At 42.7% G+C, this 27,724-nt stretch overlaps 2 protein-coding genes across 5 annotated transcripts in view; one reads left to right on the top strand and one right to left on the bottom strand.

Annotated features, from left to right (window-relative positions):
* The window catches only part of FAM217B (family with sequence similarity 217 member B), an 85,473-nt gene that overhangs the window by 47,719 nt on the left and 10,030 nt on the right, over positions 1 to 27,724 (bottom strand). Inside the window, exon 1 of one of the 3 annotated variants that reach the window (XM_073582489.1) lies at positions 4,114 to 4,237. The exons of 1 other annotated variant lie outside the window; for it this stretch is intronic. The gene's annotated coding sequence lies outside the window, so the exon portion shown is untranslated. Of the gene's footprint in view, positions 1 to 151; positions 279 to 4,113; positions 4,238 to 27,724 lie in introns of those variants that run through there. One more of the 3 variants, XM_073582488.1, reaches the window with a different exon arrangement.
* On the top strand, positions 210 to 27,565 carry PPP1R3D (protein phosphatase 1 regulatory subunit 3D). Of its 2 annotated transcripts, XR_012233578.1 has the most exons (3): positions 210 to 345; positions 441 to 1,459; positions 26,227 to 27,565. XR_012233578.1 is itself a non-coding variant. In XM_073582490.1 (2 exons), exon 2 carries the CDS (start codon positions 508 to 510, stop codon positions 1,402 to 1,404), a length of 897 nt encoding a protein of 298 aa, XP_073438591.1. In that variant the 5' UTR covers positions 210 to 345; positions 441 to 507; the 3' UTR covers positions 1,405 to 2,209. The 2 variants fall into 2 exon arrangements, 1 of the variants encoding a protein (XP_073438591.1); XM_073582490.1 differs by lacking the exon at positions 26,227 to 27,565 and having other exon boundaries at positions 441 to 2,209.

The raw sequence follows: 27,724 nt of genomic DNA, 5'->3' as shown, positions 1-27,724 counted from the left end.
CAAGGTTCCATTTCTTGGCATCAGAATGAGGAAAGGTTCTGCGCCTATGGAGGCTGGGTCACCACAATGTGAACGTGCACTGTCTGATCCAATCACTAGAAAGGACATTTTTTATACAGCTGCCACAAAACAATGCCATGCCCTCCCCTACCGAAAGGAAATGCGCTGGCTTGTATTTTAGCTGTGCATTGCTCTTCCTGCCTGCAGTCCAGTGACTGCTGCTCCTCCAATGCTGCTTGCTGTCTGTAAGGTGGGAGTGTTCATTCATAAGGTCGTCTGTCTGCTGCCACCAGTGCCTCCCAGGCTAGGGGTGTGAGCAGACTGCTGCACCCGGAATTGGAAAAGGTATGCTAACCCTCATGATGTTACTGATCAGGAATTAGAGGAGCATATGTACAGATTCTGGGACTAAAGTATCTTCTGTTTTCAACTTTTCACAGGTCAGCAAAATGGGAAATGAAAGCTGACGGCTAAATTCCAGTATGTAATGATTTACAACTCATCATCATGTCTTTCAAGCTGCATCCTTCGATAATGGCTCACAAAGAAAAAACTGAGCTCGGTATTCCCCGCAGCGTAAGTTATATCAATAACCTTTACCAATATGCGAAATTGTCAGAAGGATTTGGTTCACCAGGAGTATCCTTAATCAAAGAGCAACACCAATCAAGCCGGCCGCCTCGGACAGAGAATAAGGTGAGCAACAGCTGCGATCCAGAACTGCGGCCCATTATGCGGCGCAGAACAAAATCTCTGCCTAGTTCTCCAGAGAGAAAGACTGCTGCCAAATGTCGGCCTCGGTGCCATAAAGTCAGGTTTGCAGATTCACTTGGCTTAGAGTTGGCTGAAGTGAAGGTATTCAACACTGGTGACAACCCATTCATCCCTCTCCATGTTCTCTCCCGGTTATCCATCAACTCGGACTTGTGTTGCAGTCAAGAGTTCGAAGTTTCCATCCAATATCTGGAGCCCGACTTCAAACAGCCTGTGGAGGGTGGAGATTTTCTGGAGCGTCTCCATCACTATTGTGTCTGCTTAGAAAAAGTTACCAGCTCGGAGGAGCTTGGCATTTCTGGCACCATTCGAGTGGTAAATCTAGCCTTTGAGAAAATGGTTTTAGTGAGGTATTCATTCACCAACTGGAAAACTCATTATGAAGCCAAAGCTACTTGGCAAAAAAGTGACGTCACAGTTGTTCCTGGCACAGATGTATTTGCCTTTGTTATTCCATTACCACCCTTCCTCCAGCAAATTTGCGCTGTGGTACAATTTGCCATAAGGTACCAGGTTGCTGGCAACGATTATTGGGATAACAACTATGGTAAAAACTATACCTTCATATCAAAGAGCCATAGTCTTAAAATGCCGAAAGACTGTGAGCAGAGCTGGATCCATTTCATCTAATGTATATCAATCTTTTACTGGAGAAAATGGCCTGGATACAATGATGTGTGCTCAGGTTTGTAGCCTGCGGCTTTCTGAGGTCACACAATCTAGAATTAGCCATGTCATTGACATCAGTGACTGATCAGGTGGATGGAGCTCCTGGACTGAACACTGTGTGGTTTGCACATGATTTTACATGCGTGTTGTAAATTGCTGTCAAGGAAATATTTGTTGAGTGTTGTTGCTTGGTTATAGTTAGGTAATTCTATAGCAGCTATAGGCGTTTAAGGGCGAGTGCAGACGGACTTTTTAGCCATGCGGATTTTTCCGTGCAGAATGGAAGAAATCTGCAGGTCAAATGACCTGCATTTTTCCTGCGGATTTCTTCCATTTTTCCTGCGGTTTTATTGCGGTTTTTGTGCGGTTTTCCACTGCGGTTTTCCCCCTGCGGATTTGGTGACAGGGGAGATGGAAAGCCGCACAAAAGAAGTAACATGCTGCGGATTTTGTACGGCAGGAAAACCGCGCGGAAAAATCCGCAGCTTCTGCACAGTGGTTTTTTTTTTCATTGATTTTAAGGCTACTGTACATCACAATGCGGATATGCAACGTTTCTCCGCGGTAAAATCCGCTGCGGATCCGCTGCAAATCTGCATCGTGTGCACACAGCCTAAAACTATGTGATAAATATGTCAGCTTTGTGTTTTAATTAAAGGGAACATTGTGCAAACATAGGGCCTCAGCTAGAAATGCTATTGTAAAACTTTGGTGTGAAATGTAATTCACCAAGACTCCTATGAAAAAAATCTGGGTTGGCACGTAATATCATATAAATGTCGGGACAGCTGAAATTTCCCTCCAGCGATATCAGTGCATTGCTGGAGATTCAGGTGAAATTACCTAATCACTGGGGCACTTTCTCCAGAGGATGTGTCTTGTTGAAATCCGTCTAAACTAAAAAATGTGACCTGAAATAATCATATTGCCAGGTAATGTTTATTGTAAACCTTTCTTCAGCCATTATGAGACATTTGTTCCTTCATTTTTGATAATTAATCAGATTCAGCATATTAGCAATTTCTATTTGATTATGGAGAAAACATGGATGGTGTAAAACAAATCTCAGGTTAAAAGGAAACTGTCACTTGATTTATGCTACCCAAACCACGAGAAGCATGAATGAGAGACTGGCAGCCTAACATGTTTTTCTCTTAAATTCTGCATTGTTTCAGATAAAACATGGTTTGAAGAGTCAGATGGATACTGTAGGTAGAGATCACTTAGTCTGGGTTCTCTTCATCCCACTACAGTAAATTGACAGGTCTTTGGCTATGTACAAACATAGGAGAGACCTGTCGATCAACTACAGCGGGGCGAGGAGAAGCCGGACTAGTCAGTCTCTCACTAAAGACCCAGCTGCCTCTTCAATCTGTTTACATGAAACGTCAGACTGTTTTACAGAGAAAATACCTGGCTGTAAGGGTGGTTTCACATTAGCATTTCAGGGCGCAGCGACGGCCTGCGCACGGCCGCCGCTAAGCCCCGCCTCCTCCGGTAGCTCCGCCTACCGGCGCATGATGATGCATGCGTCCTGCGTCCCCTATCTTTATCACTGGGGACGCAGGCCGTGCGCAGTATGCGCTTGGCGGCGCATGCGTCCTTTTGACGGTGGGCCGAGCGCAACCAAATTGCAACAGGTTGCGTTTGGCGCACCGTCAAAAGGAGGCATGCGCCGCCAAACGCATACTGCGCACGGCCTGCGTCCCCAGTGATAAAGATAGGGGACGCATGCAGCGTCATGCGCTGGTAGGCGGAGCTACCGGAGGTGCGGCAGGGGGCGGGGCTTGGCGGCGGCCGTGCGCAGCGCCCTGAAACGCTAACGTGAAACCACCCTAATCATGCGGCCAGGCTCAGATTCTGTCTCTGGTTTGGGCAGCATGAATTGAATGACACATCCCCTTTACAGCTATCTTTACACAGTTTCAGGAAAAATGTGATTAATGTGGGCCATTTCCTACAGTTTGTCTTTACCACGTAACTGCCTCAGATGATACAACCAATCAGTATTTTATTACAAATATGATCTTAATCTATGCAAACTGTGATAAGTTTTTGTATTCATATAGTCACACTATACAGAAATGTACAATCTCCCTGATCTTTACACGAGAATATTAATAAATACAAAGTCTTTACTGCTCCGCTCCTGATGGGAAATCCATATACTGCATCTGTATCAAATCTTTAGGGACATTGCATATTGCAGAATATATACATGTCATCTAACTTACACAAGTCACTGATGTATAACCTGATTGTTTGCTTTGGACCTACCACTGTAATGTGGCTAGAACAAGTGGCTTGTTTGGAATTTGCCACAGCTACATGTTCATAGTCAAATACGGTAGCTTATATATATGTGGATAATCGCTGCTGGAAAGGGAGAAAAGATAGGAATTTCTGAGCATAATAAGTATGAAATCAAAATGGTAATGGTGAGTAAAGTATCTCACCTGGTGAAGTTGTGCAGATAGGCCCCAACTCCATACACATGTGTTAGAAGCAAGAGTAGTTGCAGCTGACTTGGTGTGCTGCAAGGAAATCTTCCAGGATGAAATCCAGCAGAGAGCAATAAGAGATTAGAGATCCAGATGCTAGGCACTCCCAAACAACAGAAAAAATTTATCCGAAAATGAAGAAAAAGTTTAAAAATATATTTAAACTTACAGCGCATTTCGGTTGCCAACAGCCTTCCTCAGGTGTCTGGAAAGCCTTATAATGAGATCATCAGTGATAAGCGAGTGTGCTCGTTACTCGAGATTTCCGAACATGCTCGGGTGTTATCTGAGTATTTTGACATGCTCAGTGATTTAGTTTGTGTCGCCGCAGCTGCATGATTTGCATGATTTGAAGAGACCTGAGTAGTCTCGAAAGCTTGCAATTTGCTACCATCTTTTCAGTTAGCCATTAAAAGGTATCAACCACTGAGGACTCTCAATTCTGAATATTTTGCGGCTGCTTGACAGCCCTAATACATGTGATTCCCTAACAAACAGGCAATCCCCACATGTATTCAGGCTGTCTAGCAGCGGCAAATCATGCAGCTGCGACGACACAAACTAAATCTCCGAGCATGCCAAAATACTCGGAGAACACCCGAGCATGCTGGAAATCTTGAGAAACGAGCACACTCGCTCATCACTAGAGATCATTATCCTTGAGGCTTTCCATACACTTGACGAAGGCTGTACATAGTCAAAACACATTGTGGTTTTAGATAGATGTTTTAAAATACTTTTTCATTTTTGGATGATTTTTTTTCTATTGTTTGGGAGCGCCTAACACCTGGATTCCTCATCTATAATCAAGTAGATGCAAGCTACAACTTAACTGGGACCTCAAATTGTGACTGCATGAAAGGGATAGCTGATAGTTGTGAGACTGATGACGGTCCAACTATTGGGACACCTACTGATCACTAGGATGGATGACTATGGGGAGGAACTATGAGATGGACCATGTGCTTTTCCACTTTACACAAACATGCCACAGTGTCATAATTACATGACTATAGTAACCAATTAGCATTCTCTAGCCAAGAACCACTGCATTACCACTTGTTCTGTTGTCTATTTAAGGAAAAATCAACCTTTACAAAAGAATTACGTATAGTATTTGTTTCAGCAATGTAGCAATTCACCGCATAGTGCTATAACACTAAAGTGCTGTTTCCCTTAAAGCTTGATCCCCTCAAAGTTTGATCTCTATGGAAAATAACTCAACTTCAGCATAACCTTTTGCTATTCCCTGATGATCTTTGTTGACATAGCTGCATGGGTGACATCACATCTGTGGCTCATGACTGCTGCAGCCAATCACTGAGCTGAGCAGACATGACAAATTTGATGGAAAGAGACAGCTAAGATCAGTGATTAGCTGCAGCGGTCATGTGTTGTAGAGGTAAAGGCAACATTGCTAGTATGTAAACAGACTGGAGTGGCTAGGAGTTCTGGTTTTGTTATTTGCATAGAAAGCAAGCCTTAGAACAACATAAATTTTAAGCCCTTCCACCCAAGATTTAATTATTTCAAGACACTCAGGTACTTTTCACAAGTCAGTAAAACACCTTTGCCCGCTAGTGTCACTTTATTTGTGCCCCAAGCTCTGTCTTATTTATGAGTAATTATACTGCAACTTTAAATAATCCATCACCCCAACTATCTCCTCTGGGGATTTTGTGCTTTTTTTTGTAGACTGCTTTAAAGGCATTATATTAGGGCTACAGGACAATATTCCTGGCAGACAAAACAGTTAAAAACGTAATGAAGGAATACCTAAATCACAGTAGGTTATATTTATCTATGTTATCTAATATTTAGATTGTGCCAAAAGACTAGATAGAATTAAAATGCACCAAATTGTTTAGTTGTTCATGTTGATTTTCAAAAATTTTAATTTTTTGTGTCCTTAAATCAGAGAGTAGTGTCACACAAAATAGTTAATGAATAACATTTCCTACATGCAGGGCCGTATTTAGAGTTTGTGCTGCCCTAGGCACTTTTCGTGCTGCCTCCCCCCCCATTGGCGAGTATGACTAATGCAAACACTGTCGGCAGTAACTTAGGCTACTTTCACATCAGCGATTTTTGCCATTCGTTGCAGATCCGGCAGTTTTTTCGCATCTGCCACGTAATGGATCACTTATGGCAACACTGCATTCGGCCACATTCATTCCCTATGGGACTTGTGGACATGTGCGGCACTTGCGGTCATGTGCGGCACTTGCGGTTTTGTTGCGATCCCGCAAATGTGGTACTTGCAGCAATGAAAAAAAAACGTTGCTAGCTGTGTTTTTTTTTTTGTCTCACCGCAAGTGCAAAACAGCAAGTGCCGAACATGTTCACAAGTCACTTAAGAATGAGTAATGGGTCCGAATCTATGTGTATGCCCATATAGCTCTTCCAAAGACAATTCCAGCAATATTTTACATGTTCAGTCCATTCATCTGAAATCGGTTTGCAAACATATGCAAATGTGGGAGTAGATCTGTTACTCGAGCTCTATACCCACTCAGTGTCACCTCTTCCTGATCGTATTACAGCTCTTTTTTCCAGAGGGAAACACATCATAGAGGCTGTCAGTGAAGGAGGTGGCACTCTGCGGGAAATAGAGCTGGAGTGACAGAGGGATAAGATCCACCATAGTCGTTACGCATTATTTATATATTACCGTATTTTTCGGACTATAAGACGCACCGGACCATAAGACGCACCCCAATTTTCAGTAGGAAAATAGGGAAAAAAAAATAATGTGTCAAATGGGGGTCCGTCTTACAGTCCGAATTCAGCTTACCTGGGAAGGGATCCGGCACAGGTGGAGAAGTAGTCACAGGGGTCATTCAGTGGTCCAGGCTCGTGCGGTGGCGCGCTGGGGTAGGGGCAGCAGTGCTGGGGCAGCTGTGCTGAGGCAGGGGCAGCTGTGCTGGGGCAGGGGCAGCTGTGCTGGGGCAGGGGCAGCTGGGCTCTGTGGTGGTGGCAGCGGGCTGTGCTCCGGTGCAGTGGCGGCCATCTTCCCGGCGTCCATGCTCCCGGAGGCCACCGCAACATGGCGGCGGCCAGCAAGGGAAGTGCGGAGGCCTCCGGGCTGCGAAGAAATGCAGGCGGACCCGCTGCCACTACCGCACAGCGCCGCCCGCTGCCACCACCGCACCGCAGTGCCCCGCCCGCTGCCACCAGCCAGAAGGTTAGTACCGTGTATTGCGACCATAAGACGCACCCCCCCACTTTCCCCCAAAATTTTTGGGGAAAAAAGTGCGTCTTATGGTCGGAAAAATACGGTAATGGAAATGCTGATTTCTCAGTACAGCAAAACGGATCTGTTTCACAGATCTGTTTTTTTCACGGATCTGTACAGATCCGTCTTCATAGACATACATGTTATTTGACTCAAAGCTACGGATCCACGTCTGTCTGTTTGTGTTGGAGTTTTTCAAGGCAGCCCAAAACAAGAGCAGTCTCCGATTCTGGGTGCATGAAAAAAACTGACACAAATGGATCAGTGACAAAATGAATAGAATGAAAAGAATAAAAAAAGAATAGACACGGATCAGAAATGTAGCAGTGTGATAGCACCCTAAGATGTTTTAATTGAAAAAAGCATTTGAATTCAGTAAGGCTGTGTCCACACACAGCGTTATTTTAGCGGTATTTTTAGCGGTTTTTCCAATTAAACTGCTATAAAACCGCTAAAAATAAGCTTCTCATTCATTTCTATGCATTTTGCACTTTTTGTGCATACTGATGCGTTTTTTACCGCGAAAAAAACGCATCGCAGTAAAAAAAGCAGCATGCTCATTAATTTCGCGGATTTTTCATCGTTTCTGGCTTTTTCTATGCGTTTTGAAAACACTCGGGAAAAAACCGCGCAAAAACATGCGCGGTTTCTGGGAAGGGAGTCAGGTTTTCCAGCAGAAATTTTCTGCTACGTGTGCACTTAGCCTTAATGTTGCCTCTTAGACTGGACCATAAGGTGTGAGATGCATGCGAGATACTTGTACGAGTCCTATATGACTCACCTGGGACAGCTGCAGGAGAGAGCATGATGTCAGCTGTATGAGTTTCTATGCAGCTGACACATTCACGTCCAGAGAGCCGGCCACTGTCCCAGGTGAGACATGCGAGAGTCAGACGAGTATCTCGTATGCCTCTCGGTCCGTGTTTCCAGCCTTAATGCTGCAAAATCAACAAATGACCATTGGAACATAGTATATAAGTATGGTAAAATAGCAGTCATTATTCCATGAAGCGCTACAAATCCTTCAGTCAACTGATCAGTGCTGGTGTCAATATTGATAGCCTATTATAAGGATATGATATCAAAATTAAATCCTCAAATCAATTAAAAATAGATGTTTAGTGCATATGATGTGCATAGAAAAAGCTAATACACAATGCTGCCAACAAAAATATTCTTGCATAGCTATTATGGCAGCACGGTGGCTGTGGTTAGCACTGTATATAGTGGCTCAGTATTCAGTGCAACAGCTTTGTAGCACTGGGGTCTTGGGGTTCAAATCCCAACAAGGATGACATCTACAAAGAGTTTATATGTTCTCCCCGTGTTTGCGTGGGTTTCCTATCACACTCTAAAGACCTACTAATAGGGACAGTGTTGATGATGTATGTAAAGCGCTGTGGAGTTAATAGCGCAATATCAATGAATAAATATTATTCTTAATATTATGTCGCAATACCAGGATCTGAGGATCTTCTGTTTCGAGGTGAAGAGCTCTCTGATGCGAAGTTGCTGCCTGTCTCGCTGTCTTCCTCTTTTGACACTGCAGACTTACATTAGCGGCGGATCTTGACAGACGGCCGTCCGTCCCACCTGTTTTTTGACGGATCCGTCAAAATTTTAGCGTCTCCCGGGCGGATGGGACGGACTCTGCAACGTTTTTTACGAGCGATGGTCCGCCAATTTATATTGCGCATGCCCGGCAGATTCGCTGGAGCAGGTCTTTTAACCCCTGAGTAGCGTTCCGGAACAGCCGTGCAAAGAAAAAAATCTCTCTCTCTCGTCTTCCTTTACATCTCGGTCACTATCTGCTAAAGCGGATCCGTCCAAAAACAGTGATGTCCCACCTGGGACAATGTAATAAAAAGTTAAGAAAAAAAAAAAGTGTAAAAATGATAAAAAAAAAAAAAATCGCTAAATTAAAAAAAAAAAAATATTCCCTAATTTATTTTTTTGGAAATAAAAAAAAAAAACAATAAAAGTACACATTTGGTATCGCCGCGTCCATAACGACCTGCCCTATAAAACTGTCCCATTAGTTAACCCCTTTAGCGAACCCCTTAAATAAAAAACAAAGCAAAAAATAAAGATTTATTATCATACCGCCGAACAAAAAGAGCAATAACGCGCGATCAAGAAGACACATATAAATATCCATGGTAACGCTGAAAACGTCATCTTGTCCCGCAAAAAACGAGACACCATACAGCTTCATCAGCAAAAAAATAAAAAAAGTTATAGCTCGCAGAATAAAGCGATGCAAAAATAATTATTTTTTATATAAAATTGTTTTCATTGCATAAAACCGACAAAACATAAAAAAAAAAAGACCTAAATGAGGTATTGCTGTAACCGTACTGACCCGAAGAATAAAAGCGCTTTATCAATTTTACCGCAGGCGGAACGGTGTAAACGCACCCTCAAAAAGAAATTCATGAAACGCTGGTTTTTGTTCATTCTACGTCCCAAAAATCGGAATAAAAAGCGATCAAAAGATATCACGTGCCCGAAAATGATAGTAATAAAAACGCCAACTCGTCCCACAAAAAATAAGACCTCACATGACTCTGTGCGTCAAAATATGGAAAAATTATAGCTCTCAATATGTGGTGATGCAAAAACTATTTTTACAATAAAAAGCGTCTTTTAGCGTGCGACAGCTGCCAAATATAAAAACCACCATAAATAGTAAATCAAACCCCCCGTTATCACCCCCTTAGTTAGGGAAAAATAATAAAATTAAAAGAATGTATTTATTTCCATTTTCCCATTAGGGCTAGGGTTAGGGCTGAGATTAGGGTTAGGGGTGTGTTGGGGTTATGGTTGGAGTTAGAATTGGGGGGTTTCCACTGTTTATGCACATCAGGTGGTCTCAAAACGCAACATGGCGTCTGATCTCAATTCCAGCCAATTCTGCATTGAAAAAGTCAAATGGTGCTCCTTCCCTTCCAAGCTCTGCCATGCGCCCAAACAGTGGTTTACCCCCACATATAGGGTATCAGCCTAATCAGGACAAAATGCAAAACAACTTTTGGGGTCCAATTTCTCCTGTTACCCTTAGGAAAATAAAAAATTGGGGGCAAAAATATCATTTTTGTGGAAAAAAATGATTTTTTTATTTTCACGCCCGGGCGTTATAAACTTCTGTGAAGCACTTGGGGGTTCAAAGTGCTCACCACACTAGATAAGTTCCTTAGGGGGTCTAGTTTCCAGAATGGGGTCACTTGTGGGGGATTTCCACTGTTTAGGTACATCAGGGGCTCTCCAAAAGCAACATGACACCTGCTGACCATTCCATCAAAGTCTGCATTACAAAACGTCACTACTTCCCTTCCGAGCCCCGACGTGTTCCCATACAGTAGTTTTCTCTCACATATGGGGTATGAGCGTACTCAGGACAAATTGGACAACAACTTTTGGGGTCCAATTTCTCCTGGTACCCTTGGGAAAATAAAAAAATTGGTGACTAAAAGATCATGCTTGTGGAAAAAAATACGATTTTTTTATTTTCACGCCCAGGCGTTATAAACTTCTGTGAAGCACTGGGGGGTTCAAAGTGCTCATCACACATCTAGATAAGTTCTTTGGGGGGTCTAGTTTCCAAAATGGTGTTATTTGTGGGGGGTTTCCACTGTTTTGGTACATCAGGGGTTTTCCTATCGCGACATGGTGTCCGATCTCAATTCCAGCCAAAAAAGTCAAATGGCGCTGCTTCCCTTCTGAGCTCTGCCATGCGCCCAAATAGTAGTTAAACACCCACATATGGAGTATCAGCGTACTCAGGACAAATTGCACAATAACTTTTAGGGTCCTGTTACCCTTGGAAAAATAAGAATTGAGGGTGGAAAGATCATTTTTGTGGAAAAAATATTTTTTAATTGTACCGCTGTACGTTATAAACTTCTGTGAAGCCCTTGTTGGTTCAAAGTTCTTACCACATATCTTGATAAGTTCCTTGGGGGGTCTAGTTTCCAAAATGGGGTCACTTGTGGGGGGTTTCCACTGTTTTGGTACATCAGGGGCTCTCCAAACGTGACATGGCGTCCGATCTGAAATCCAGCCAATTTTGCATTGAAAAAGTCAAACGGCGCTCCTTCCCTCTGAGCTCTGCCAAGCTCCGAAACAGTGGTTCCCCCCTACATATCAGCGTACTCAGGACAATCTGCATAATAAGTCTTGCAGTCCAATTTTTCCTGTTACCCTTGGTAAAATAAAAAAAATTGAACCTGAAGTATTTTTTTTGTGAAAAAGTTAAATGTTCATTTTTGTTAAATATTCAAAAAATTCCTGTGAAGCACCTGAAGGGTTAGGAAACTTCTTGAATGTGGTTTTGAGCACCTTAAGGGGTGCAGTTTTTAGAATGGTGTCACTTTTGGGTATTTTCTATCATATAGACCCCTGAAAGTGGCTTCAAATGTGATGTGGTCTGTAAAAATAAAATGGTGTTGCAAAAATGATAAATCGCTGGTCAAATTTTAACCCTTATAACTTCCTAACAAAAAAAAATTTTGGTTCCAAAATTGTGCTGATGTAAAGTAAACATGTGGGAAATGTTGCTTATTAAGTTTTTTGTGTGCCGTATCTCTGTGATTTAAGGGCATAAAAATTAACATTTGGAAAATTGCGAAATTTTCAAAATCTTCGCCAAATTTCCGTTTTTTTCACAAATAAACGCAAGTTATATGAATGAAATTTTACCACTAGCATGAAGTACAATATGTCACAAGAAAACAATGTCAGAATCACCGGGATCCATGGAAGCGTTTCAGAGTTATTACCTCATAAAGGGACAGTGGTCAGAATTGTAAAAATTGGCCCGGTCATGAACGTGAAAACCACCCTTGGGGGTTAAGGGGTTAATTGAGACATCAGTAGGTTAAATGTTTTTGAATATTCACATTGAATCAGGAGCCACATATAATGCTCCATACAGTTCATGATGGCCCCATAAGATGCTCCATACAAAATACACCCCATATAATGCTGCACAAAGGTTAATAATGGCCCCATAAGATGCTCCATAGAATAATATGCCCCATATGCTGCTCCATAAAGGTTATAGCCCCATAAGATGCTCCATAGATTATGCCCCATATGTTGCCCCATAAGATGCTCCACTGAATATGCCCCCATATGATGCTCCATTGAATATGCCCCCTTATGCTGCCCCCATAAGATGCTCCATTGATTATGCCCCCATATGCTGCCGTCATAAGATGCTTCATTGAATATGCCCCCATATGCTGCCCACATAAGATGTCCCATAGATTATGCACCCATATATTGCTGCTGCCGCTACTGCAGGTATTATAAAAAAAACCACTCACCTCTTGTCGCTGGGGGCCAGGTGCCGGTGTGCTGAGCAGGCGGACAGTGGCGCGCTATGGGGGACAGGTGTCACCGCTGGCTCAGAACCCGGCACCTGAGATATTCACCTGTCCCGGTTCCACCGCTGGTCGTCGCTGTCTGCCCGCCGGGTCCCTCTGTCAGTGACTGTTCAGGCAGAGGGCACGCAATGATTATGTCATCGCGCCCTCTGCCGTGCGCCCAAACAGTGGTTTGTGATCACATATGAGGCAGGGTTGTGGAGTCGGTAAGCCACAGTTGCGACTCCGACTCCTGGATTTTATCAGGCTCCGACTCCGACTCCGGCTCCGACTCCGGCTCCTTCATAAAAGGCCAATTCATAACAACAAATTTACTGTTGTAAAATATTAAACATCGTGCTTATTCAGTTTCTCACCATCATATAAATAATCAGACCACTTAGAGCAAAAACTACATTTATTAGAATACAATTGGAATATAGCAAATAACTTTTATAAACTTTTCTAAACTGTAAGTAAATATGCAATAAACACTTTTATGCAGTTAATAAGAAGAAATCTATAAATTTGTCCTCAGAAAAAGTATTGCCTCTGTCAGATCTTCCTTCATGGATGCCCTCAAATCTGATCTAATTATTTTGAGAGCAGAGAACAACCTCTCTACACTAACTTGTGTTGGTGGCAAAGCAGTAACCACTCGGGCAACATCTCTGACAATGTCAGGATACAGAGGAATCGCTTGTTGCACTGTTATTTTTGATGAACGGTCAAATTTCTCAATTTCTTTTAGTGCACATGAAAAATTCTGCTGAAATGTACTGGCTGTGTTCCTTGATGGGGATGACTCTTCTTTGCGGGAACGCTTTGCACGGTCCTTGTGATCCAAATATTTTTCGAAATTAAATTCTTCATCAGTTGATGATGAGGGTGAAGATGTGGCAGGACGACCAAATTCTTCTTGTTCCTCCTGACTGTTCTGCAACCCTTTCATCCCTACTGCTATTTCAAACAGAGCTTCTTTTCCTTTACTTAGCTGTTGATCATCTAGAAGAATCCGATGCATTGGGTCTACATAAACAGCTGCCAAAAGAATGTTATTTTGTAATAGTAGCTCCTTTCTCCGTTTCATTGATGTAGCAATGCCACTTGCAATTAACCCTCCTCTTTGGGACAGGCGAAACATCAGGTTCTTCCACTCCTTTAAGAAAATACCTGGAGTTAAGTCCTCTGCTTGTAATTTTTTAGTCACTGTAAATGGGTGCTCTAGCAATTTTTCCAGCTCAGTCACCTGATTCCACTGACTTTCATTTAGCGTCAGTTGAGGGTTAGCCATGTCTACAAGAAAGGTTTTCAGTTCAACCAAGCGCTGAATCATTAAGTAAGTACTGCCCCATCGTGTGGCTTGATCAATAATTGCCCCTTTTCCAGCACGTCTCTTCAAAATTGAGTCAACTTTAGGGGTTCTGGCAACAGTAGCCAATTTTCTCACCTTTCCAATCAGTGCAGCAGCATGTCCTTCTTGCAGACTGTCTCTTATAGCCAGCTGTAGCGTATGCACAACACAGCGCATGTGATGAATGAAAGAACATATTGACACAGTTTCAACAAGATCATCTAAACTATCATGTTGCTGTTCATCTGAAGCAACTTCAGTTTGCTCCTCAGTTACAATACTGTGTTCCTCTATTTCAAACATTTCTGTGTCTGTGGACCCAGAATGTTCTTCTAGCTGCTGGTCACCATCATTACGCTCATTCATTAGCTTAATAGTACTTATCATATTTGAAGCACTGTCAGTTACGACAGAAAGAACTTGCTCTTTTTTAAGTTCATAGTCTTGCAGAACCTTTTCCACCAAGACCTGGAGAAACTCACTGGTGTGATGAGCTTTGGTGTCTTTTACTGCCAATGTCTTGGTAACTATTTCATTTTTGTCACAAACAAATCGGACATTGATGGCAAAATAGTTCACTCTATGATGTGTGCAGGCATCCATTTTAAGAAACAGAAAGTGTCCCTTGAGAGTTTTTTTAAGTTCTTCCTTTTGTTTAAAAGCTTCTTCGATTACTAATTTTCTAATACTCTCTCTCTCCAGAGAAACACCAAGCTTGCGGGCCATTTCCCCATTCAGACACATAAAAGCTGGTCGTGAAAATAATGAAATAGGCACACTATCCTTTACAACAAGCTCTATGATCTGTTTTTTAAATGTATCTACTGTCATTGTCACAGTAACTTTGTCACTGACAAAATATCTTGCAACTGATGGCTGCAAAGTTCTCTGCTCCTTTGTTTGGCTGGAAGAGCTGGGCACTGGTTCATTGGTTTGGATGCAGTCTTTCTCATCCACTGCTTTCAGTACTTCTGGATGAAAGCGCTGTAAATGTCTCTTTAGATTAAAAGCTCTGGTAGGAGCATTTTTATCTTTGCCTGAATATGCACTCATCTTGGCTTCACAGCATTTGTTTTCGTCTGGATCATTTGTCATACACTGACAGACATAATGTTTTCTATCTTGAGTGATGGTGAAATGTTCAAATACAGCTGATTTAATGTGATGCTTCTTTGACATTCTCAGGTTTTTAATTCTGCATTCACAATCCAAATGGCAATTGTTTTTCCTAAAAACAATTGTACAAAATTATTGCCAGGTCGTACAACTGATATAGTGGTCAGTAATACTGTTACTATTCCTCATGTACTCACAGTTAACTGATGCAAAGTTTGTTGAAAGGATAATACTTCTTACAGTCTTCCTCTTCTGAGTAGCAGGCAGCTGTGAGATGCTTGGAAGACGCACACCTAGTATGATCTAGTCTAGAGGAGGAGCTTTACTACTAAGAATTTGCAACACATTTTCACTTTCAGTTTCATACATTGTAAGTAGGGGGTTGGGGCAGCATGAGGTTAACCAAGTATAAGATTAGATAAGGGCAGTGGAGAACAGTGACACACAAGAAGTAAGAAATGTCTCTATCTCCAGCAGAACTGCTTATCACTGTTGTTCATAGTTTGATAGAACATATATATTTGAGTAATATTTATAAAATTCATATGAAAGTTCAATTATGAAATATTAATACATTTTTTTTAAAGCTGGAGTCGGAGTCGGTACATTTCTACTGACTCCGACTCCAACCAAAACTAACTCCGACTCCACGACTCCATAGCCCTGATATGAGGTATCGGTATACTCAGGAGAAATTGCCTAACAAATTTTAGGATTCATTTTATCCTGTTTCCCATGTGAAAATGAAAAAAGTGAGGCTAAAAGAAAATTTTTGTGAAAAAAAAAAGTACTTTTTTTGTACGGATCAATTTGTGAAGCACCTGGGGGTTCAAAGTGATCACTATGCATCTAGATAAAGTTGTGGCCAAAAGTATTGACACCCCTGCAATTCTGTCAGATAATACTCAGTTTCTTCCTGAAAATGATTGCAAACACAAATTCTTTGGTATTATGATCTTCATTTAATTTGTCTTAAATGAAAAAACACAAAAGAGAATGAAGCAAAAAGCAAAACATTGATCATTTCACACAAAACTCCAAAAATGGGCCAGACAAAAGTATTGGCACCCTCAGCCTAATAGTTGGTTGCAGAACCTTTAGCCAAAATACCTACGACCAACTGCTTCCGGTAACCATCAATGAGTTTCTTACAATGCTCTGCTGGAATTTTAGACCATTCTTCTTTGGCAAACTGCTCCAGGTCCCTGATACTTGAAGGGTGCCTTCTCCAAACTGCCATTTTTAGATCTCTCCACAGGTGTTCTATGGGATTCAGGTCTGGACTCATTGCTGGCCACCTTAGAAGTCTCCAGTGCTTTCTCTCAAACCATTTTCTAGTGCTTTTTAAAGTGTGTTTTGGGTCATTGTCCTGCTGGAAGACCCATGACCTCTGAGGGAGACCCAGCTTTCTCACACTGGGCCCTACATTATGCTGCAAAATTTGTTGGTAGTCTTCAGACTTCATTAAGCCATGCACACGGTCAAGCAGTCCAGTGCCAGAGACAGCAAAGCAACCCCAAAACATCAGGGAACCTCCGCCATGTTTGACTGTTGGGACCGTGTTCTTTTCTTTGAATGCCTCTTTTTTTCTCCTGTAAACTCTATGTTGATGCCTTTGCCCAAAAAGCTCTACCTTTTGTCTCATCTGACCAGAAAACATTCTTCCAAAACGTTTTAGGCTTTTTCAGGTAAGTTTTGGCAAACTCCAGCCTGGTTTTTTTATGTCTCGGGGTAAGAAGTGGGGTCTTCCTGGGTCTCCTACCATACAATCCCTTTTCATTCAGATGCCGACGGATAGTACGGGTTGACACCATCGGACTGCAAGGCAGCTTGAACTTGTTTGGATGTTAGTTGAGGTTCTTTATCCAACATCCACACACTCTTGCGTTGAAATCTCTTGTCAATTTTTCTTTTCCGGCCACATCTAGGGAGGTTAGCCACAGTGCCATGGGCTTTAAACTTCTTGATGACACTGCGCACGGTAGACACAGGAACATTCAGGTCTTTGGAGATGGACTTGTAGCCTTGAGATTGCTCATGCTTCCTCACAATTTGGTTTCTCAAGTCCTCAGACAGTTCTTTGGTCTTCTTTCTTTTCTCCATGCTCAATGTGGTACACACAAGGACACAGGACAGAGGTTGAGTCAACTTTAATCCATGTCAACTGGCTGTGATTTAGTTATTGCCAACACCTGTTAGGTGCCATAGGTAAGTTACAGGTGCTGTTAATTACACAAATTAGAGAAGCATCACATGATTTTTCGAACAGTGCCAATACTTTTGTCCACCCTCTTTTTTATGTTTGGTGTGGAATTATATCCAATTTGGCTTTAGGAAAATTCTTTTTGTGTTTTTTCATTTAAGACAAATTAAGTGAAGATAATAATACCAAAGAATTTGTGTTTGCAATCATTTTCAGGAAGAAACTGAGTATTATCTGACAGAATTGCAGGGGTGTCAATAGTTTTGGCCACAACTGTAAGTTTTTCCCTCTTTTTTTTGGTCGAGGATGCAGACATACGACAGAAATGGGAGGATTTGACTAGTGGGTGCTCCAATGGTTTCATGGAATTACTTATTCAATTGAACAGGAATACTATCACAACTTTAGACATTGAAATTGAGGAGCTACAAAATACACTTAAGAAGGATGTGTCAGGGGAAGAGTTGACGGCCCTCAATCGTGAATTGGATACAGAGTTTTTAAAATGGGAAAAGGAGATTTGTGAATTAAAGACCAAAAAATTTCAGAGAGATGTGGGTGATCATCAATCGAATTCTGTATATCGATGGAATCGTAAATCAAAACAATCAAAAAATTTTTCTCGGAAGAGGTCCACATCAATCACTTCTTATGCTTCAAGTGAAGGATCTGTAAGATCTAAATCTGTTGAGTCACGTTCTGGCGCCATTCGTGACCTTCAAACTAATAAGTTTAAAGGTACTGCTTCCTCCAAAAAAAACAGATAAAGCTAAAAATCAGATCCCACAGGTAATTAATCTCTCCACCCCAACTCAGATTAAGGTATTGTCAAAAGATTTAACTTTTTCCCCTACTAATCAATTTGATCTTTTCACAGCCATAAAGGATCTGTACTTATTCTCACGAAAATTGGTCTGTAAAAAACTATATGGCGGTTAAAAACGAGATACTCCTACTAATAGTCAAATGGAGGGTGAAGCCTTGCCAGCATTGGAAGATTTACTAAGGGAACAGGATGGTGGCCCTACAGGTATATTCCCCTCATCTGTTTTACCTCGGTCAACCAAGTTTCACCCTTTGACCTTATGTCCTGCTGTGGAGATTTTCACCAGATTGGATGTCGAGGATTTCCGGAAAATCACCACAAAAGAGAGATCTAATAACCTGACCGCCAAGCAACATCTTGCATTGAATGAATTACGGTCATATCAGGACATAGTGATCGGGGCGTGGCCTGCATGCAGACCAGAGAGGCCACATAACTCACAGGCTCCTGCTTCTCCGGACTTAAACCGGCTAATAACAGCACTCTATATTACCTCTCCTCCTCCCTGTGCACAGTAACGGCTCCTGGAAGGTCCTGGGCACATGATGACCCGAGGGAGAGCGCAGAAATGCAGTTCCCCGCCGAAGCTCCCGGACTTCTTCCCCCGTGGACAAACTGCACATGCTGCAGGTAAAATGGCTGCAGCTTCCCCTTCAGCTTCCTCCCACTCATCTGGTGGCTCTGGGGGGAGGGGGGCTTCTGAGACTCACAGCAACCTGTCTCCTATTACTAAAGGAGATATGAGAGACTTTCTGGCCTCCATTCATGCTTCCCTAAAGGAAGACATGCAGTCCATGCTGCAGGAGATTAGAGGGGAAGTCTCGTCCCTGGGGGAGAGAACTGCTCATGTTGAGAGCAAGATGGCTGAATATGCCAAGACTATAAATGCACTAGTGGATGAGAACGAAGCTTTGAGACAGGATATGGCTGTGGTCCAGGATAAGATGTATGATCTGGAAGATAGATCACGGAGGAATAATGTGCGTGTCAGGGGCATACCGGAGGACATTCCAGATAAGGATCTGGCTGACTTTTTGCTTAAATTCATGCAAACTGTACTCCCAACCTTGCTCCCCAGGGATTTCCTGATTGACAGGATACATAGACTCCCCAAACCCCGGCATGTGGACCCAGCCTTGCACAGAGACACTTTGGCGCGCGTCCACTTCTATACTACCAAAGACGCCTTCATGCAGGGGATGAAGAAACCCCCTGAGCTCCCTGCTGAATACCAAGGCTTACAGGTGTTCCCAGATTTATCAGCGTCCACGCTGGCAAGGAGGCGAGAATTCGTTCATGTTTGTAAAGCACTACGTGATGTTGATATCTGATACAAATGGGGATTCAATCCTGTCAGTCTGATAATATCTTACGAAGGTCGTGGTGTGGTCTGCCAATCTCCCAAACAGGCTGAGAACATGCTAACCGATTGGAAGATTTCCTTTGCTCCCCGCCAGAACCCGATGGGAAAGAAAATTGTTCAGGACTAGATTCAAACTTGAAGAGGAGGATGAGATGCTGTCCGGATGCAGGACTCTGCTGTGAGGGTGCTACGGATTTTGTCACCGTTTTTTTTCTTTTTTGCTCCAGCACCCCGTCCAAGATAACTCTCGGTTATTTTCCATCTTTTTGGGAGTGAACCTTGGAACTGCCCTGAGCTGGCATTTACCTGCGGTCTAGGACTGACCATTCAGGCGTTTCACTGCCTGACTAGCCTGGCCTTTGGCCTAGTGGCTGCATGACTTTGTGCTTAGAATTTTTTTTACTTTTCTCTGTGTTTTGTTTCCCTTGTCTCCTGTTTTTTAGGTGCACCTCCGAGATGGGTCTTTTTAATGTGGTTCTCTATGTTGCCAACACACGAGCCCAGATGCGGATGATGTGGGTTCATGAAGATGTGTGATAGCAAGTTTTATAATGTATAATTATGAGTGTTACCATTATGTCTTTAAATGTTAGGGGGTTGAACTCCCCCTGTAAGAGGTCCATCCTATGGAAAGAGGTGAAAAAATCAGGTGCAAAGATTATCTGCCTGCAGGAGACGCATCTGATAGAAGCTGATAATTTTAGGCTGCGTCACCCACAGTTCTCTAATATTTACTTTGCTAACAATAACACTAAAAAGGCTGGGGTGTGCATCATTTTTAAAAATACATTAGCCATCAATTGTAATCGGAAGGTAGCGGATCCTGCGGGCAGATTTCTGTTCCTCATATGCACATTGAATGGCGAGTTGCACACTATCACAGTCATCTACGCCCCAAATCATTCGCAACAGACATTTATCCGCAAAGTACTACATAGAGTGGATGGTCTGGCGCAGGGTGAAAAGATATACTGTGGAGACTTTAATCTTCCCATGGACAGGGATCTAGACTGCTCACGAGGTGGCATTCGGCCTAGGGGAGAGTTGAAAGGCATAGCCAAAGAATATCATCTACACGATTTCTGGAGGTACTCCCACGCGAGTGAAAAAGATTATACCTTTTATTCCTTCAGACACCGTACATATACACGGATAGACCATATTCTGGTGGATACTTCGGTTCTTCCTAGGTACGTCTCCTCCAGCGTAGGATTAATTACCTGGTCTGACCATGTTCCCAGACCCATTGTGTTACAGTTAGCGTTAAAACATCATGCGAACCCTGCTTTTCAGTGGCGTTCAAACCCATCTCTTTTACTAAATGAGAAGGTGACGTGTGGTATCTCTACTGAGTTGACTCACTACTTCCATGTTAACGATAATGGGGAAGTTTCAGATGAAACGCTATGGGCTGCGCATAAAGTGGTTATACAGGGATATCTCATACAACAAGCCTCCATACTGAAGCGTAATAGAGGGATTCGGGATGACCTCTTAGCTAGACTTGACAAGTTGGAATCACTGAATAAAACCTCACCCTCGCAGGCAGTGTCGGATGAAATATACGGGGTTCGCTTTCAGTTGCGGGAGGTTTTGCTTTCTGCCTATGCCCGTAATTTACGTACGCTTAAAACTCACTTTTACGCCACTGGAGATAGGGCGGGAGCAATACTGGCACGTAGGGTACGTAAACGAGAGGCTAAATTCAGAATAGATGGTTTACAAGATCAGAATAGGTGTCTGGTTAGGAATCCGATTGACATCGGAGACATTTGTAAAGTACTACTCCCATTTATATAACTTACATTCTGACCCGCAGACCCGTCAACCTACTCAGGTAGCAATCGATTCATATCTGCAATCAGTTAATTTACCGCGTGTATCCCAAAAACAATTATTATTGTTAAATGCCCCATTTACAGAAGAGGAGATCAAAAACACTATTAAAAGCAGTAAGCTACACACCGCGCCTGGTCCGGATGGACTTTCAAATGAATATTATCGCACTTTTCAGGAACTTCTGGCCCCATATCTATTGAGGTTGTTTTCAAGTTGGCGGGATTCAGGCAAAGTTGCTACCCCTAATTTGGAAGCTACTATTACCACTCTCCCTAAGCCAGGTAAGACCCCTGATAGTCCTGGGAATTTTAGACCCATTGCTTTATTGAATTGTGATTTAAAGATATATACCAAATTGCTAGCCTCCCGCCTTCATTTGATAATCTCCTCTCTTGTCTCTCCTGACCAGGTCGGTTTTGTGGCTGGCCGGGAAACCAAGGATGGTACCCGCCGAATGTTGAATCTCATTAGGGTGGCGGAACTGTCGGGCCTTCCCAGTAATTCCTGTCCCTGGACGCTGAGAAGGCCTTTGATAGGGTGCACTGGGGATATTTGGGAAGTGTTCTTAGGAAGTTTGGTTTGGAGGGCCCCATCCTTTCGGCAATTTTAGCCATATATTCCACCCCATCTGCCAGAGTCCTAGCCTCTGGGTTTGTATCTACCCCCTTTTTGATCACTAACGGGACGCGACAGGGATGCCCACTATCCCCCATTATATTTGCATTATGCATGGAGCCACTGGCGGAGAAAATCCGTCTTAACTCTGATATCTCAGGTCTGATGGTGGGCCCAGCTGCTCACAAGATCGGTCTTTACGCGGATGACGTCATCATAGCCTGTGTGGACCTGGAGCGGTCGTTTTCGGCAGTCATGGTTGAACTAGAGGAGTTTTCGTCAGTATCCTATTACAAATTTATTCCAATCAATTTTTATTGTAGGAAGTTACATTAGAAAAAAGGATAAATTCAGGTATCAATGGCATTAATACACAAAGAGAACAACGCTGTAACACGTGGTAGTATATCTTTTGATTATGATTCACATTTCCTATCACACCACCAACAATCATGTCTGATGCAAGTTACAACTTTCCTATTACAAATTGAATGCATCCAAAGCACTGGAATTCCCTGTCGCGGTCCCTTTGGTCACCAAAGCTGAATTAGAGAATAAGTTTCCCTTTCGTTGGACTGATCAGGGTATCCCTTACCTTGGTATAAAGCTTACACACTCTCAACATATCAGAGGCGAACTAAACTGCTTTATTCAGACAGATAAAGACTGAGCTGGACACCTTACATCTGTTTATAACCTCCTGGGTGGCTAGAATTAATATTTTCAAGATGAAAATTCTCCCCAAGATATCATATTATTTCAGATGTCTCCCTTTGAGGGTCCCAAGCAAAATTATAACAAACCTTCAGCGCTTAACAAACAAATACATATGGGCCCACAAAACTCCTCGAGTGGCCAAGTCCCTTTTGTATTACCCTTATGATCTGGGGGGAATGGGATTGCCAAATTTGATGGCGTATTATAAGGCCTCAGTGGTAGCGGGGCTGCGGGATTGGTGGCAGCTAGATAAGGATCATAGATAGTTGCAAATCGAAAATTTCTATGCGACTAGAGGCTCCACCCGATTTATGTTAGAGGTTGAAGCCTTTGGGCCGCGGCCTTGTAATCTCCCTCTACCAACCATGTCTATTGCACTGCATTTTTGGAGACAGACGGTCCCGACTCTTATTAAAATCCTGTTAACTGAAGTGTCACTGAAGGCGCTAGAATTACATATTCCGTATATAGATTTACAGCCATGGGTACTGGCTGGGGTAAAATCACTTCATCAGCTGTGTGACGGCACAGCGATTAAGCCGTTTGACCGCCTAGTTGCAAGACACCCAGAAATTCTACATAGATTTTATCAGTTTTTGCAACTAAGACATCTTATACACACTACACAACCGTCGTACTTCTTTAATTCTAACCTAGACCGTACAGTAAATGGCCTCTTCCTGGTGCCCAGACCTAGTACTCACAATGTATCTATCTTGTATAGAGCCCTGAATGATCCTGACCCAGAGGTTAAACTGCAATTCATGAGACAATGGGAGGATGACTTGCAGGTCACCCTAGCACCTGATGGGTGGCGGGAGGCGGTGTTAGAGGTTCGGAGAGTTTCCTCTTGTTTAAACCATCTGGAACAATTGAAAAAAGTCCACTTACGCTGGTACTATTACACAGTTAAAGTTGCTCACTTTGGCCCTCAGTGCTCCCCATTGTGTTGGAGAGGCTGCGGTATGTTGGGGACACTAAGCCACATGTGGTGGTCGTGCCCGAAATTACTAAATTTTTGGGCTAGCCTAGAGGACGTGATAGCTGAGGTAACTGGGATCCGGATGGCCTTACAACCCAGTATGGTTTTATTGCATATCGGTTTGGATGAGATCCCGTATGTGTTGAGAGGAGTGTTCTCACATTTGTTTATAGCCGCTAGACTGGCAGTGGCATCCAAATGGAGAGTGGCCAGCGCTCCGACCATACAATTTGTGATTGACAGGATGAACCTTCATTGCCAATAGGAAAGGGCTCTGGTATTATCTGCGTCATCAAAAAATAAAAAGTCCCAGATTTGGGAACCATGGCTTGGTAGCAGTCTCTCCTTCAATCCACCGTGATGCTGCTTGTGCTACTTCGATTCAGGGTCTGATATTCCCTGCCCGCGATGAACCCTGCTATGTGTCTAGCTTATATGCCACTTTGATATTCAGGAAACTGCACTTTAGCAGATCAGTTTCTGTTAAGACCTTTGATCTAAGTAATTTACAGTCGTGTACTTAGGTGTACCTACCCCCTTTTCCCCCCTTATTCCTTGCCTCCTACGTTTGTATGTCTGTCTTCTTGATGTATTATTAATCTACTCTGCACTGTTTGCGGAATTGATGTGTTTTCCTGTTTAACTATGTAAAATTTCAATAAATATGATTTTGGAAAAAAAAAGGACATAGTGATCATTTGGACAAAGGGGGAAACATGGTAATATGGCCTCAAAATATATATGAGAAAGAGGCATTTAGACAGTTGAGGGATGGGAGGACATACCTTAGATTGAACCATAATCCTGTAAAAGCATACTCCGATGATTTTGAGGAAATTCTTTCTGTAGCACTGGATCGGGGGATTATTCCCAAGAAAATCTATGACGGTTTGCTGACAAGGTTTCCTAAAATCCCCACTACATATTTCTTGCCTTCCTTTGGATCCACCGGGACATCCAATTGTGTCGGGCATTGGGGGTTTGTGTGAACCAGTTTGCAAATTTATTGATTACTATCTAAAACCGCTGGTTGAAGCACTGCCCTCTTTTGCCCGTGACACAATGGACGTCCTGGCAAGGATTGATGGGATGTTCCTTGAATCTGACATGATTTTAGTCACAGCCGATATAGAACCTCTATATACCTGCATACACCATCAGGACGGCATTTTTCTGAGGGGCAGCAACTGGGATGGCCCTATGTGTGAGTTGGTCTTGGATCTATTGGAATACATTTTAACTCATAATTTTTTCGTTTTTAAAGACTATTTTTATTTGCAGTTGTGCGGCACTGCCATGGGCGCGGCCTGTGTGCCCTCTTTCGCTGGCCTGTTCCTGGGTTTCTGGGAGCGGGAGGTTTTTTGGGGGAGGGCGCTCGGGCCACGTACCATGTGCAGTGCTGGTTACGGTACATAGATGATGTTTTTCTCATCTGGCAGGGGTCACAATACCAACTTCAGTGTTTCATGGAGGAATTGAACTCTAATAGGTTTAACATCAAATTGACTTACAGTTATAGTCAAACGGAGGTGGACTTCCTAGACATCAAAATTATAGTGGATTCGCAGTTACATCTGCAAACGGATGTTTATAGGAAGCCCACCTCCGTGAATTCTCTCCTCCATGCTCACTCCTGCCATCCATACGCAACCATAAGGGCCAATCCAGCTGGACAATTTTTGCGCATGCGGCGCATTTGTTCCTCTGACCATAGATTCCAGCAACAGGCTGAGGACCTCAAGGAGCGGTTCCTCATGAGGGGCTATAGCCATCGCAGTATAAAGAGGGGATATAACCGGGCTAAAAAATCAGCACGTTCTGCTATTTTACATCCCCCGCCCACAAAAAGGGATTCACATAATGTAGTGAGATTTATTTCCACTTTTAATGGAGAATGAGACACAATGAGGGAATGCCTGGACAGACACTGGGACATTTCACAAACTGAGCCAATTTTAAAGGGGTCTCTGTCAGGGCGTCCTCTCATGACATATCGTAGAAGCCCTAATTTGGGGGATCTGTTAGTACATTCTCATTATGTCCCCTATAGAAAAAATGTTTTTGACTCCCATGGGCCTCCACAGGGATGTTTTCCCTGTGGTCACTGTGTGGCCTGTAAAAATGTCCTGCGGACGTCCTCTTTTCAATCAGCTGATGGAGTGCACACTTTTTCTATTCGCCAACACATTACGTGTAGTACCACTCAGGTGGTTTATTATGCCACCTGTGGGTGCTCTAAAGTATATATTGGATCGACGTCCTGTCAGCTTAAAGTGCGAATTAGAGAGCACGTTCAGGACATCATGGCAGCGGCGGACATAATGGATATATCTCAATTGAAAACTATCCCCAGACATTATAAAATCCATCATGACTGTAATCCTAAATACTTTATGGTGAGGGGGTATCCAGCACATTAAGAGTGGGATTAGAGGCGGTGATATAAAACACCTTCTTGCCCAGAATGAATGTAGATGGATAACCATTCATGGTACAATGACTCCCCATGGACTCAATGAGTCCCTGGGCTTTGCATCCTTTTTGTGAGACTGCCTCTTTTGGGTTTCCCCTGCCTTTCTGCATTCCTGCCTTCCACTTTGTATATTTTGATTTTAACGCTGCTATTTTGTGTTTTTTAATTTTTCGTTTTATTTTCTTGCTTGTAGTTAATTACCCGCTCTCGTTACTGCCTGCTGTGTCATCATCTCTCTTTTTGGATCCGATGTATTCCTTGGAGGTTATTTTATGCATATATGGGGGAATACCTGGCTATTTCCTGAACTTTTTGTCTCCAAGAATTTGGAACATTGCGATATGGTGATCAAGAAGGAAGATAAAAAGATAGAAAAAAATCCTAACTAAAATGCATCCTCTTTTTGTAACTTTGTGTTAACGCAATATTGTGTCTGGCATATAATAATCTAATGCCGGATATTTGCATGAATTATGATGTGCATTTTTTATCCATATACACATATTTTTGTATTTTATGAAGGGTATCATGCATAGATGTGCATATTTATTAAGTACATATGTGCGCTGCAATTTATGCAATAATTATTATTGGGTTATTTTTCAGTGAATATCGTATATTTACTTAACCCTTTATTATTGTATTATATGTGTTATATGCACATCTTATTGTAAATATTTTTTCTCATTGTTATTGCGTGCAATTGTTATTTTTTCATTGGTTACTGGAATTATGATTATGATATATGATCCAAAAAAGATCCTGGCGGTTTATATCAGCGCCGTTTATATCAAAATGTATTTTTCTTGTTATTATTTCAGCTGAACGCTGTGGAATATAGTTCCTCCTCCCCCTGTTGCCGCCTCCTCTGGCGTGCTCCGTTGCTGGTGATGACTAGGCGCCAGCCGTCCCCTTCACGGTGTCACTTCCTGTTGGGATGGTGATGGTGGAGTGACAGATTCTTTTCCACCGCGCAGGCGCGAGTTACTCCCTCTGTGATTGGACTATTATGTCCATGTGACGTCTGTGACCGGGTACTTAACAGTGCATGTGTCACTGTGTAAGCCACGCCCCCGAGGAAGCGGTTATACCGTGAAACGCGCGTTGGGGTCTCCCTGGACAGCGGTATCCCCTCTGGCTGACATGATGGGTATGTCATGACCTCTCTGATGATTGTTATATTGGGCAAATGTGCAATATGAGACCAGTTTTGGTCTCTCTCCTCTATTCACCTTATTACTATTTAGGAGTGATTTTTCTCTCCAGATGATTATATTTTTTTGAATGTGGGAGCGCTTTTTCTCTTCTCAGCAAATATTTTTTTTTTTTGCCAATATTACCAATGAGATGTTTATGTGAAAATTTACCCTGCTGTACCATTGGCTATACCGTCTGAAAGGGTTTTTTTCTTTTGTATCCGGCTATCAATGACACTGGTTCTTGTATACCTGATTTTAACCAAGTACCTTTACTGCTGTTGCTCCCTGTTTTCCTGCCTTTTTTATAACAATAAAGATGTTAATTTGCATGTAGTTTTGGACTCTGGTTTTCTCTTTTCTACCAAGTTCCTTGGGGGTCTAGTTTCCAAAATGGGGTCACTTGTGGGGTAGCTCCAATGTTTAGGCACACAGGGGCTCTCCAAACGCGACATGGCAACCGCTAAATATTCCAGCATATTTTCCATTCAAAAA

The sequence above is a fragment of the Dendrobates tinctorius genome, unplaced genomic scaffold, assembly GCF_039654945.1.
Source record: "Dendrobates tinctorius isolate UK_male_01 unplaced genomic scaffold, ASM3965494v1 ptg000071l, whole genome shotgun sequence".
Taxonomy (NCBI): Eukaryota; Metazoa; Chordata; class Amphibia; order Anura; family Dendrobatidae; genus Dendrobates; species Dendrobates tinctorius.
Note: the sequence above shows the minus strand (reverse complement) of the source record. Positions and strands in the feature narration are given on the sequence as shown.